The 13,293-nt window shown below is 41.6% G+C and overlaps 1 protein-coding gene across 1 annotated transcript; it reads right to left on the bottom strand.

The window, feature by feature from the left end:
* Positions 1 to 4,401: 4,401 nt before the first annotated feature.
* Positions 4,402 to 12,929, bottom strand: LOC112223309 (C1q-related factor-like). Its single transcript, XM_024386321.2, has 2 exons — positions 11,601 to 12,929; positions 4,402 to 5,708 (listed from the first exon to the last, which is right to left on the bottom strand). Exons 1-2 carry the CDS (start codon positions 12,219 to 12,221, stop codon positions 5,529 to 5,531), a joined length of 801 nt encoding a protein of 266 aa, XP_024242089.1. The 5' UTR covers positions 12,222 to 12,929; the 3' UTR covers positions 4,402 to 5,528.
* Positions 12,930 to 13,293: the final 364 nt, after the last annotated feature.

The following is a 13,293-nucleotide window of genomic DNA, read 5'->3' as shown; positions in this document are numbered from 1 at the left end:
GTAAACCACTGTACTGTATGGTCAGTATTTCAAGGAGTCCGGCTGTTGTCTATTAGGCATAGCAATAAAGCTATGTTCGCTGAATCAATGTCTGCACAACATCATAAGGTAAAATGCGACATTGTACGAGCTTTGTTCTGCGGGCATTTTTACAGCGTAAAGACAACTCGATGTTAAATCTTGACAAGATTGGCTTCTAAGCCTAGCCGGACTTCCGACTTAGCTTCTTTCCAATCACGGCTCACAATTTAGCGCAGTGGAAGTTGTGAAAGTTAAGAGTTTTAGAAAGTACAGATGTTGCCGCTGATGTTCAGTTCAGCGTGTTTGTAGAACAGAAGCTAGTTCTCTCAGAAGACGGAGGGGCTTTTGCCTTTGACATGGTGACATGAAGTCACTAATTTGACGATGTGCTCACATGCCCTCGCCCCCCGGGATAAGTGACCTCTGCATTGGAAAAGGACCCTCAGTTCTAATTGTGTCCAGAGGATTTCTGCTGTCTCTGAGACTCTAAAGAGAAGCTGAAGCTTTGAACCTGGAGGCCTCGGAAGCTCTCGGAATCTCTGAGCGTTCTGCAGTTGGGTAGACATGGAGAGAGCTGAAGCACGAGCATGGTATGCTAATAGGCCACCCGCTTTCCAAGAATAGTGAATAGTAAGGTTGAATTTTAATGTAGATATATGTGTGCTTTTCACAACAATTCTTGACCTTTCAAGAATACAATTTTCAAGCCACCTATAATTTAATATCTATCTCTTTCATGTCTATCATAAACCATGCTGCTTGAACAGTGTATTCAATTTTACATTTGAATTCTAAATCTTGACATAAAATTACATTAGGTCAGTTACATTTAATTGACTGTATTATGATTCATGCAGGATTAATGTTTTTCATTGTTGTGTTTTGGTAGCCACCAGCAAGATAATCATATTTCAAACATAAAAATATTACACCAAAGCAAACTCTTCACGCAAAGGATTTGTCCGGTTAACAGGTATGGTGTCTTAACAACATACAGTGTCGTCCTGTGTGGCTTAGTTGGTTGTGCATGGCGCTTGCAACATCAGAGACCGGTTCGAATCCCGCTGGGGCCACGCAATGCGAAAATGTTTACACGCACTGCTGTAAGTTGTCTTTCATAAAAGCGTCCACTAAATGGCATATGAAAATAAGCCATTTGTATGCGCTTGGTTTTGTTATTGCGGAACCTAATTTCCCACTCCACCAGGCCTGATCTGATCTCTGCCGGGATTTTTGCTCAAACAAAACCCGTCCCTCCTTCTTCTTCCCCACTGTGCCTCCCGGCAACTCAACACGTATCTTCCTCACCCATTAGGAAAGGAACGATAGCTTCCCTTTGATTGTGATAGGCAATTATGTCTTTAGTTGTTTGGCATTTAACACAGCTGTGAGCGCCCCTCGCTTTCTCTCTCTCTTTATCTCTCTTTTGATCAGACTCTCGCTGTGCTGTTTTGATATGACTCAATCTCATCCTTCACCTTCTAGAGTGTGAGAATGCCAACAGCCGAGGTCTGCATGGGTCCTTGGAAGTGGGATGCTGATCGGACGGACCAATTTCTGATAGATAAAAAAGGAGGAGAGCGTGAATAAAAGGAGTGACATTAACCAGGGGACGTGAGAGGAGAAGCAAAAAATCCCATTTATTACCAAAAGTCATGAACGATTAAAGCATGAAATAGAAAAAGCACACAAAAATCCCTTCCACTCCCTGCCATCAATTGCAATGTCATTGGCCGACATCTTAGCTAACTTTCATTGGTTGAAACGGATAACATTAACTAGAAAACAAAATATGCATGCACTATCAGAATCAATGGCTTTTGGTAGATGGATGTGGTGAACATCAAAATGCAAGTACCACTCACTTATGACATTTTACATCAATATCCTAAATGGCTGTATCATTTATTAGCCTGGGTACCAGTCTATTTGTACTATCATGCCTCTCCTTGTCACTCCTTTTCATGCCAAGGAGTACTCCTTTTCAACAAGGAGTTGGCATGATACCACAAACAGATCTGGGAACAGGTGAATCATGTAATAAGGATATTTATATACACTGAGTGTACAAAACATTACATTTCCACGACATAGACTAACCAGGTGAAAGCTATGTTCCCTTATTGATATCACTTGTTAAATCTACTTCAATCAGAGTAGATGAAGGGGAGGAGACGATAGATGTAGATGAAGGGGAGGATTTTTAAGCCTTGAGACAATTGAGAGATAGATTGTGTATGTATGCCATTCAGAGGGTGAATGGGCAAGACAAAATATTTAAGTGCCTTTGAACGGGGGTATGGTAGTAGGTGCCAGGTGCACCGCTTTGAGTGTGTTAAGAACTGCAAACGCTGCTGTGTTTTTCACACTCAACAATTTGCTGTGTGTATCAAGAATGGTAGAATGTTCCACCACCCAAGGAACATCCAGCCAACTTGATACAACTGTGGGAAGCATTGGAGTAAACATGGGCCAGCATCCCTGTGGAACCCTTGACGCCATGTAAAGTCCACGCCCCGACAAATTGAAGCTGTTCTAAGAGGAAAGGGAGTTGTGACAATATTAGGAAGGTATATTCCTAATGTATTGAACACTCAGTGTATGTCAATTATAGTGGGGTCCATCGTTATTGACACCCTTGATAAAAAAATATGGGAAAAAACACAGGGTAAAGTAAATAATACAACTACGTGAGCTATATTGTGTGCAAAAAAAGGACAGTAATATTATTTTATACTAATACAATTGCTCAGAGATTTTGCTTAAAAATAGCTTTTTGGCCACGCACACAAGTGGTGGGTTTGGCGTCTACAAATAGAAGCATATGCAGAAAAGTACCTCATGCCTACAAAAAAAAAATATGGTGCTGGATCTTTGATTTTATGGGGATATTTAGCTGTTACTGTTCCTAAGGCCCTTGCTAAGGTCAAAGGCATAATGAACTTTACCAGAGAGGAAGAGGCGAAGGTCAATGCGAAGGTCAATTTCCTAAGTGAGGCTTATTTGAACAAATAGAAATTAAGTAATGGTTAGGTTGGTTACGAATGCACAAAATATAAGTGGACGTGGCATTTTGGCAACTTACCCAAATACGACTTTAAAATCGAAATTGTGCCTGTTGTCATATAGATAGATAGAGGACTCATCATGGATATAACCTGTTTTAGCATGAACATTGCCATTGAGGGCTTTCACCATTTTAAAGTAGTCAACTGGGTGGGGATTCCTATGAGTGAGCAAGCAGCCAATGAAGAAGAAAGCCTCTGCTGTCACAGATGCTATAATGGCACAGATACAAAGATGAGTCCTCTATCTATCTCAATGGCCTGTTATTCACACTCATATCTGCCCTGTCATTGGCTAGAATGGTCCCACCTGAGCACGCCTCCTACCGCCTGCCTTCTATCTTTGAGGACATGTATTTCCATTGTTTGAGTGGTCACTAGAATATTTTGTCAATGTAAAAGCAATCTTTGACTTTACCAAGTACCAGGACATTTTAGTCAAAACCCTGATTGCATCTGCCAGGAGGCTGACACTAGGCCACAAGTGGATCTCCCAGCAAGACAATAAACTGAAGCACTAATTAAATTTCACAAATAAATCATTAAAATGTACACAAAATCAACATTTTGCATTTGCCATCTCAGTCTCCAGACATTTCAGAAAAAGGCTCAGTGTCGTTATCCTCACAAGTCTATTGAGTTTTGAAGAGTATTGAAAACAGGGGAGTCAAAAAAATGTTACGCCTATCTTTTAGAGATTTTTTTTATATTACTTGTTAAACAAAGTCTCGTTCTCTGAGCAATTGTATAATATAATTGTCCACTTTTTTTGGCATACAATATAGCTCAGTATTTGTATTATTTATTTTATACAGTCTTTTTTGCTCATTTTTATCAAGGGTGTCAATAATTATGGACCCCAGTGTATATTGCATGCACTGAGTGTACAAACCATTAGGAACACCTTTCTAATATTGAGTTGCATCCCCTTTTGCCCTCAGAACAGCCTCAATTCGTTGGGGCACGGATTTACAAGGTGTTGAATGCATTCTACAGTCATGCTGGCCAATGTTGACTCCAATGCTTTCCACGGTTGTATCAAGTTGGCTGGATGTCCTTTGGGTGGTGGACCATTCTTGATACACATGAGAAACTGATGAGTGTGAAAAACCCAGCAGCATTGCAGTTCTTGATACTCAAACCAGTGATTCTGGAAACTACTACCATACCTCGTTCAAAGACACTGAAATATTTTGTCTTGCCCATTCACCCTCTGAATGGCACATATAGACAATCCATGTCTCAATGCTCTCGAGATGTAAACATCCTTCTTTAACCTGTCTCCTCTCTTTCATCTACATTGACTGAAGTGGATTTAACAGGTGACATCAATAAGGGATCAGAACTTTCACCTGGATTCGCCTGGTCAGTCTATGTACACTATAATTGTATTTATATACACACAGGGTTATAAGTGCAGTACAGGCACTGCTCCAATCAGTGTTGGAGTCAATTCGAATTGAAGGCACTCAATTCAGGAAGTGATTTGAATAAACAATTCTAAAACTTAACCACTTATGGAATAAATAGCTTCTACTTTTTTCAATTATTGAATGGGAATTTCAGTTTAGTTTCTGTATTGAATGCCTTCAATTTGAATTGACCCGAACCCTGGCTCCAATGGTGTTTGCACATTGATATTTATTTACATAGAAATAAATGAATAATATTTAAAAATGTACTGGGTAATATTACATGATCTCTTATTCATCAGACAACACTGGGTTAAAAAACTTGGTCGGTTTAATGACGCGTGTCTTAATTCCAAAATTGCTCTAACATAAAGAGACCCAATGGACCTCAATTTTGACAATGTGAAAAAGCAATACTAGTGTCAAAAAATACTATTTGTTTTTACCAATACTTGTAAGCTAGTAGCATAATTCACCCAAAATATAAACGTGACTTCCTTACCCTGTAAACAGTCGTTGATTTGGGTATGAAGTGTAAAACGTGCTAATTTTGCAGACATTGGCGTGGTAGTATCTTTTGAAAAACTTTGAGCATTTGATTGAGACTGTCTTTAGTGACAGATGCACTTTTAAGATTAAATTCAAGATTCAATTCATTCCACTGTGCCAGGGGAGCTCAAGTTTTTGAAGGAAAACAGTACTATTTGAACCCAGGTCTGAACGATGGAGATTATTGATACGCAATACAGTCACGTAACCATTGAATTCCAGACGTACATTTGAAGTGATGCAGGTTTAGGTTGACAACAGCGCTGCTTTTCTGCACTGTCAAAATGTCACCCTTACATCAGCGTCATAACTGAAAGAACAACCATAAGTGAACCACTATTGTCGATAGACCTCCCTGCATCTTCACAATGATAATAGCAACCCATTAAAAAAAATGGAGCTTAATATGGAGAATGAATGAGAGCGAGGAGTGAAAGACAGGAAGTGAATGCCCTGTAAACCATGACCTACGACCCCCTAATCAGTCAGCATAGAGGATGAACCCTGAGAAGGTGCTGTATTTGTTGCTGTTGCCCCCGTGGGCCTTGCCCCCGTCCAGTTTGATGAAGACCGCATCCCCGGCATCCAAATGAAGGATGACACTGTTGCTGGCGTAGTCATAACTCTGGTCCTGGTCTTGGGCTATGGCACTGGCCCTGACCTGAAAAAGACACAGCACATGTGTAAGAGAGGGGGAAAGAAAGAGAGTGAGTGAAGGAAGGAAGGAGAGAGAGGGGGAAAAGAGAGTGAAGGAGAGAGAGTGAGAGAGTAGGAGAGAGAGAAAGCAAGATTTTAACAATGACATTAAAACAGATCACATTGAATTGCACAAAAGAAGTCCTGGGTGTATTTCGTTCTGCTGTACTTTACAGGAGTAAAAGAAAAAGGTATCCATTGCCAAAAACGAATAACAATGATGTGCATGTAATTCAAACACCATTTACCAACAACAAACAACGAATTCGAAACTGCAAAAACAATGGTGGCATTGGTTTTCCAGTGAAGCACATCCAGTGAAAAGTGGTTAACTGACTGGAGCACGTCGACCAACGCCACACCTATGAATGTCTTTCGCAAGGACTACTAGATAGTTTTGGGGAAGGGGTGGACTGATTGAATAAGAAGTCAAGTCATCAAGATGTCTGTGTAAAACTGTCCCCCACGGCAAATCCCTTGTTTTTATCCACCGTGAATAAGGCCTATGACTCAATTGGAAAAATGTGCCCCATTTTCTCTACTATTACCCCAGATTTACAGTCAGACCTCCGATATTTCAAGGTTGAACACAGAAAATCAGTGCCCGGTGCTCGAGAGAGAGTTTCAAAAGCAGCCTTGGAGATATTGCTCTTTGCTAAGAATATATTTTTGGGGGACCAATCACAGTAAGGTACTTAATTGTTACCCAGAAATGACCTAATATTGTCATAGAAATGTCTGCATTGGACCTTTAAATCACAACTGCGCTAAATCTGGAGCAAAGTGTCTTGAACCACTTTCACACATTCTGAGTCGACGTTGGAATAAAAGTGACACTGTGTGACTTCAAGGCGCTTTTCCAACACTGAAGAACATACAAATAGTTTTTTAAAAAGCTATTAGCTAAGAGTTGGTGTTGCCAGGTTGGAGTGCGCTAAGATCTGCCACACTGTAGCCTAGGCAAGCTAACTTCTCTGGACTGTTTTGCACTGTCTAATCCAACTAGCCCTCCGGGGACGACTGTCTTGCTGCCTGTTTCAGAGCGAGGAACAAAACAAAAGCATGGGGTTGTAATTAGTGCTGGCTGAACGAGGATGTAAAAAGCAAAATATCATGAGCCCTGGAGGCTCCTGGGAGATGGCTTGGTCAGAGTGACAGGACGATGACGGATGTCAGTGCATGGATGATTGGTGACATGACATGGCTGTACCCTTCCCTCCCTGTCATCAAGAATATAAACACTTGGCAAAATAATCTACTGCAAGGTTCCCCAACTGGCGGCCCATGAGCCGAATTTGTCCCGCGGGTGGTTTTATTTGGCCCCTCAAGTTTTCTGAGCAAACAATGATATATGGTTGGACATAAAATACTGTAAAAACACCAGGAAATCAGCTCCAATTTCTTTTCATTTTGGAAATCTGTTCCCAGGTATTCACACACATAATAGAGACGTGAGGCTTGAAATGATTATAATTTAGTCAAATATTATATCTGTTTGGGCTTCTTGAGGTCAATTTGCAGTCTACAAATGATTTGTAATTATGCTCTGGCCCACCGACCACCCGCTCAAGAAAAAATCAGCCCATGGCTGAATCTAGTTGATGAACCCTGTGATATACAGTACTGTATTACGATAAGGTTTGTGTAATATAAAAGGCTCCTTAAAATATTTTCCAAAGGAAGTAAACCTATTGGAGTAGTGGTTAGCAAGTTTGCCTATGGGCTGGGAGACCAAGGTTTGTGATCTGCAAGGGGAATTGCACTGTCTCTGTCCACTACAATGTATTTATGTTCTTCACAATAATAAATAATAAGGACTCTGGCAACAGCAGTAACACATAATTATATAAATACACAACGATACATTGTAAAAGTATGACAATTACATAAGAATTGGCCTAGCTATAATAAAAAATATTATACATTTTTTGTAAATGGGCTCCAGAGTGGCGCAGCGGTCTAAGGCACTGCATCTCAGTGCAAGAGGTGTCACTAGAGTACCTGGTTTGAATCCAGGCTGTATTACAGCCGGCTGTGATTGGGAGTCCCATAGGGCAGGGTGCACAATTGGCCCTGTGTCGTCTGGGCTTGGCTGGAGTAGGCCGTCATTGTAAATAAGAATTTGTTCTTAATTGACTTGCCTAGTTAAATAAAGGTTTAAATAAAAAAGTATGACAACTACATAAGAACTATTGGCCTAGCTATATATATGTGCCCTTGAGCAAGGCACTTAACCCTCATTTTTCCTGTAAATCGCTCTGGATATGAGCGTCCGCTAAATTACTCAAATGTAATGCTAATCTATAATATAAAGTGTGTCCTATAAACCTTATGGTGGACTGCACCGTCAAGGTTTCCCTCTGTGTCAGTTACATTTGCAATGTCAGTGTCTGTGATATGTCTGCACTCAGAGCAATAAAACCAGAACATTATCGGGTAACTTATACAAGCCGTAAAATCAGATTTAAAAAAAAACTACACCATGTAGAACAGCGCGGACTGTGGAGAGACACACACACACACACACAGGCGCAGACACACACATACACAAACACATGCTAGCACACGCACTACACACACGTACATATAGATTTTGTGTTGTAGATATGTTGCAATAGTGTGTAATAATGTGTTGTGAAGTGTAATATTTAATTGTATGCAAATTGCCTTAATATTGCTGAACGCCAGGAAACATCCATAATAAAATACAAATAAAAAACACTAATCTAAAAGCCAATATTCAATATCTACTAGCCTACACGTTGAACGGCTTGAAAAACAACTTAACAGTTATGCACACTGGCAATGTATCATTGATTATGGTCTGTTTTAATTGAACTATGTCCAGGGGCTCATAATCATGTTCCTACAGCTCTGGGGTGAGCTTTAGGATCAGCTGATCTGGGATCAGCTTCCCCTCCCCTATCATTACTTTAACAATGAATGGGAGAAATGCAACTGACCCAGGATCAGCGTCTAGGGGCAACGTCACCCTCTACTCCGTTTTTACAGTACATGAAGATACACACGCTCTCTTTCACAATTTCCCACCGCGATTTCCCACCGTCTTCTAGTGATTAACGGACCGTGCCACTGCCAGCCTATGATCACGACAGTCATGTATCTCAATTCATCATATTAGGCACTGAGACCCCCATTAAATTGCAAGTAAATGCGAGGCCCATGTTCGGAATGAAATCTTATCATGGCTGTTCCGATAGGGATCATGAAGGGATCATGAAAGGTGCGAGCAATTTTGTAAGGCTACATTGTATCGTTGTTTCTTCTTCAGAGCTCACTGTTGAGCAAGTTGATACATGGTATAATTTCCCCTTCACCTTGAGAACCACACGTTTTTAAGTTTAGCACTGTATTCACATATTGTTCTGGTGTTCCTACATTTTGTATGGTACAATTGGAATCACCTTCACAATTATTTAAGAAATGAACTCGAGATTTGTATTTTAAAAAATGACGTGTAGGCTACATTAGATGTCATTGGAGCGTTATACATTTTTCTTACGTGAACTGTTTTTGCATTTTCCTTCATCCCTTTGACCGTCATTATTCAAATACATTGATTCAAATACATTCCATTCAATGCATCATCTTATTTTGGAAAGAACATGCTGATATTTTCTGCCATCTTTGGCGCAAGATTGCAATAACTATTTACCGATTGTGGACTAAACTGTTGGCATCAATTCTGCACAGGTTTGTTGCATATTATGATGAGTGTGAATGGGCTAGTTGATATACAAGGCGCGGTGCACAGCTGGTGGTGCTGAAATTGCAAGGCGGTGCTGAAATAGCAAGGCTCCACTGCGTTTTCTTTGCAATGATTCGCGTAACAGTTCGTGGTCCTGAAACGGTATGGGCTGGCACCGTTTTAAGGGTTACCACAGGTTAGTGAGAAGCATGAGCTGGCGCACACCCCAAAATGGTTAGTATCGGTGCTGGCTAACGGAGCGTAAACTGTACATTATACATTAATGGGCGCTTATATATGTTATAGATAGAGTGTAGGACTCGCTTTATTTTATATAGTATATGGTTAGATCAGGCTAACATCAGTATTATGGGGCCTTCTACCTATTTTTTAGCTTACAATATGTCAACGTTTAAGTGCATTGCGGTTGTATTCCCCATTATTGTAATCTTGCTGCTTCAGGAAACTTTTTAGCGAGGACTAGGCCTATTATACAAGTTCAGCAAACCGAGAGGGACATTTTGACCAACTAACATGAACTTTAATTTGATCATGCTCTGTAGGTAATGTAACAGTTACATTCAAAATGTGTGTTGTGGATTTAGGCTAGCTAGCCTATGCGGCCTAACAATTGTCTTCTGGAAATTTGTATTTTAAACAATGTATGGCTACAGTGGCGTATGAACGCAATTATAACTGGTTATATGCCTAGAGCAAACAAAGCCATCATCACAACATACAGTAGATTGTAATATGGCATTTGTCCTGGTTTGACTCCCCTAGTGATTTTACCCACGCACGCTACTGCCTTCAAAACGCAGGGCTCACGGTTATTCAAATGACATATTCACTGCAGTTTACAGACTAGAGTTTTGTACTCACTTGAAAACAAAAATACAATTCATCATTGCATTGTATTATTGGATAGGGCGAATACTTGGAGAGTCTGGAGAGCGCACAGAGTGCACCTGTCTTTTGATAATCAGATGTTGTTTTGTTTTTTTACTTGCGACTAGATTATCTGCAGTAGGCCTCGTCTACCGTATGTAGGCCCACTGTTTCTAAAAGATATAGCAAAATAGCCTATCTCAAATAACATGTAGCCTACCGGATCATGTGAAGACACAATGTATGAAATTAACTGAAGAAGAAAGTCTGAAGTGATGATGAAGACGAACTTTAAGACAAAAATTATATGCCATCTGTCCTGTAGCCTATAAATAATGATCCGCCATTTATACATTTTTTTTAAAGCAGGTGGTTAAATATTGACACTATTTGATTGCGATAGTTATGCTCTGCCCTCGCACCTTTTTTAAAACTTTTTTTTTTTAAATTTAATTTGTGGAACACTGAAGCAGAGTTTAAATAACGCGGGCATATTTTTAGGAGAAGGACTGATAATGTTTCCCACTGAATTTGGTCAGGCTGACCTGATTGCATTTACATGGAGCTGGAACACAATGCGAGCTAATCCACCTCTGGAGGTGGTTAGGCAAATCTGTTTACATTCTGAACACGCGCATTGTGCGCATATAGACCTTGCATTAACATGTGTTTCTTGTTATGCGAATGCCAATGTGCATACAGCTCGCATTTTTTATGCAATGTTTAAATGTGGTGTGAGTGTGCGCACACTTGTGATTATTTCATGTGCATGTCCACATGAATCATAATTTTAATCGTGCCTACTGTAACCAGCCCCTCGTGGAGTACAGCGAATGTCTAACACCCTCACACCTACCAGTCTGTTTGAGTTATACTTCCACTCCTTGTCACTCCTTGTCATGGTAAACACACATTGTCTACAGGGAATGGAATGTTACCAAAACAGGTTCTGGATTTCACACTACACCAGGGTTAGGGTCAATTTGAATAGAAGTCAGTCAATGAAGGAAGTTATTTGAATAAAACATTAAAAAGTGGAAAAACATATACTTAAATAAATAGCTTCCCCTTTTCAGTTTATTGAAAAGTAATTGAAAATGGATGCCCTTTTTAGCCTCTTTCATGGATGACTGACTTTCGTAATTGTCACAAGAATCACAAGAATGTGCCACTGTATTTTGAGAGAGAAAAGAGGGAAAAGGCAAGTAAAAAAAGAGTAGCCTAAAAGTAAAAGAGTTAAAGTGTGACAGTGTCACCCACCAGACCGTTCTTCATCAGGTCCGCCCACATGCTGGTGCCATCCCCTCCCCTCATCAGCACATTGTAGATGAAGAAGTAGGTGCCGGGGATCTTGCACGTGAACTTGCCAAGCGAGCTGTCGTAGTTATCCCCCAGGTTGGTGACCACATCGTCAAACTTCAGGACCTCGTAACCCTCCTGGGGGTTCCGGAGTCCTGCAGAGAAAGCCACCCGTGGCGTGGTGCTGTAGGTGGCTGTGGCGATGGCTCCTTGGCCCCCCAGACCCAGTATCCCCGTCTTCAAAGCGTCTCCTCTGTCCCCTGGGGGTCCTTTGGGCCCAGGCGGACCGGGCTCCCCGGGTGGTCCCGGGGGTCCGGGTTTCCCAGGCCGTCCGGGCTTTCCCTGTGAACCATGGCTACCATAGGTGGGCATCGGCGGGCCGATGCTGTGGTCAATCAGCTCCTCAGCCTCTGCTTCCGCCTGGAGGCCCGTGGTGGAGGTAGCTTTCCCTGTGCCCCCTGAGTCCAGATAGGGATCGCACACCATGCGGCAGGTGCCTAGCATCTCAAAGTGGCTGGCGTCGTCTGTGCTCACTGAGCTGACCAGCACGGGGATGAGGACCACCAGCACCAGGACTAGCATGACTCCCACGGCGGCTGCCACCAGGGTCTTCCTCCCAATGCTGAGCCGCGGAAGGGGCTGCGCTGCCAGCGTGGAGCTCTCCGGGGCGGGAATGGTGGCTCCTGGGTAGTGGGCCGACGTCCACCTGCGAGACCAGGGATGCGCTTAGGATTCCCGGGAAAGACGCAAGACAGCGCGTGAGTGAGAGAGCAGAGGGAGAAGAGGAGGACGAGAGTGAAAATTTTTGTGGGAAGGGGTAGACAGAGATCAAAATCAGAGGGAGAAGAGAGAGAAGGATGGAGAAAGAGAGACAGAAGAAGACAGATATAAAAAGAAGAGGAAGCAAGAGGAAGAGAAGGAGCAAAATGCACTCACACTCACCGCTGACTCAAATGTATATGACTCAGGGTTGGGGGAAAACAAGAGGTGGGGCCTCGTTCCTGGGAGAGAGAGAGAGAGAGATGAGAATCCTCTTCATGTTGCTGAACTGTCACTTTACTGAGAAGCTCTGCGGGTGAAAGACAGAGAGCGAGAGAGAGAGAGAATCTTATTTACTGAGCAGCTTTGGGGGCTTCCCTGAGGTGAGAGGATTGAAAAACACAGACACAAATTTTTCATCCAAACAAATAAAACACCTATTCGTCTGTACATATCTTGGGGTCACTGTGCTTCATTGAAATATAAACTATAACACACTATCACAGATTATTGTGAAATAGACACAAATTACTTGTTACACAGTTTCTATCACAAAGCATTTCATGTGTATTAAACTATTTCCTTTCTTCATAACACATTTGTGTATATTACACAAATTCCAATTTGTTGTGGCTAACATTATCTAGGCTAGCTAGGTGGCTAATACTAGGGTTAGGGGTTAAGGTTAGGGTTAGGTTTAGGGGTTAAGGTTGGGTAACATGCAAGCTAAGTAGTTAAAGGGTTGGGGTTAAGGTTATGCTAAAGAGTTAAGGTTAGGTTAGGGTTAAGAGAAGGGTTAGCTAACATGCTAAGTAGTTGCAAAGTAGTGAAAAGTAATAAGTTGTTGCAAAGTTGCTAATTAGTTATAATGCTAAAGTTGTCCTTGATGAGATTG

This window comes from Oncorhynchus tshawytscha, linkage group LG24, assembly GCF_018296145.1.
Source record: "Oncorhynchus tshawytscha isolate Ot180627B linkage group LG24, Otsh_v2.0, whole genome shotgun sequence".
Classification (NCBI taxonomy): Eukaryota; Metazoa; Chordata; class Actinopteri; order Salmoniformes; family Salmonidae; genus Oncorhynchus; species Oncorhynchus tshawytscha.
Note: the sequence above shows the minus strand (reverse complement) of the source record. Positions and strands in the feature narration are given on the sequence as shown.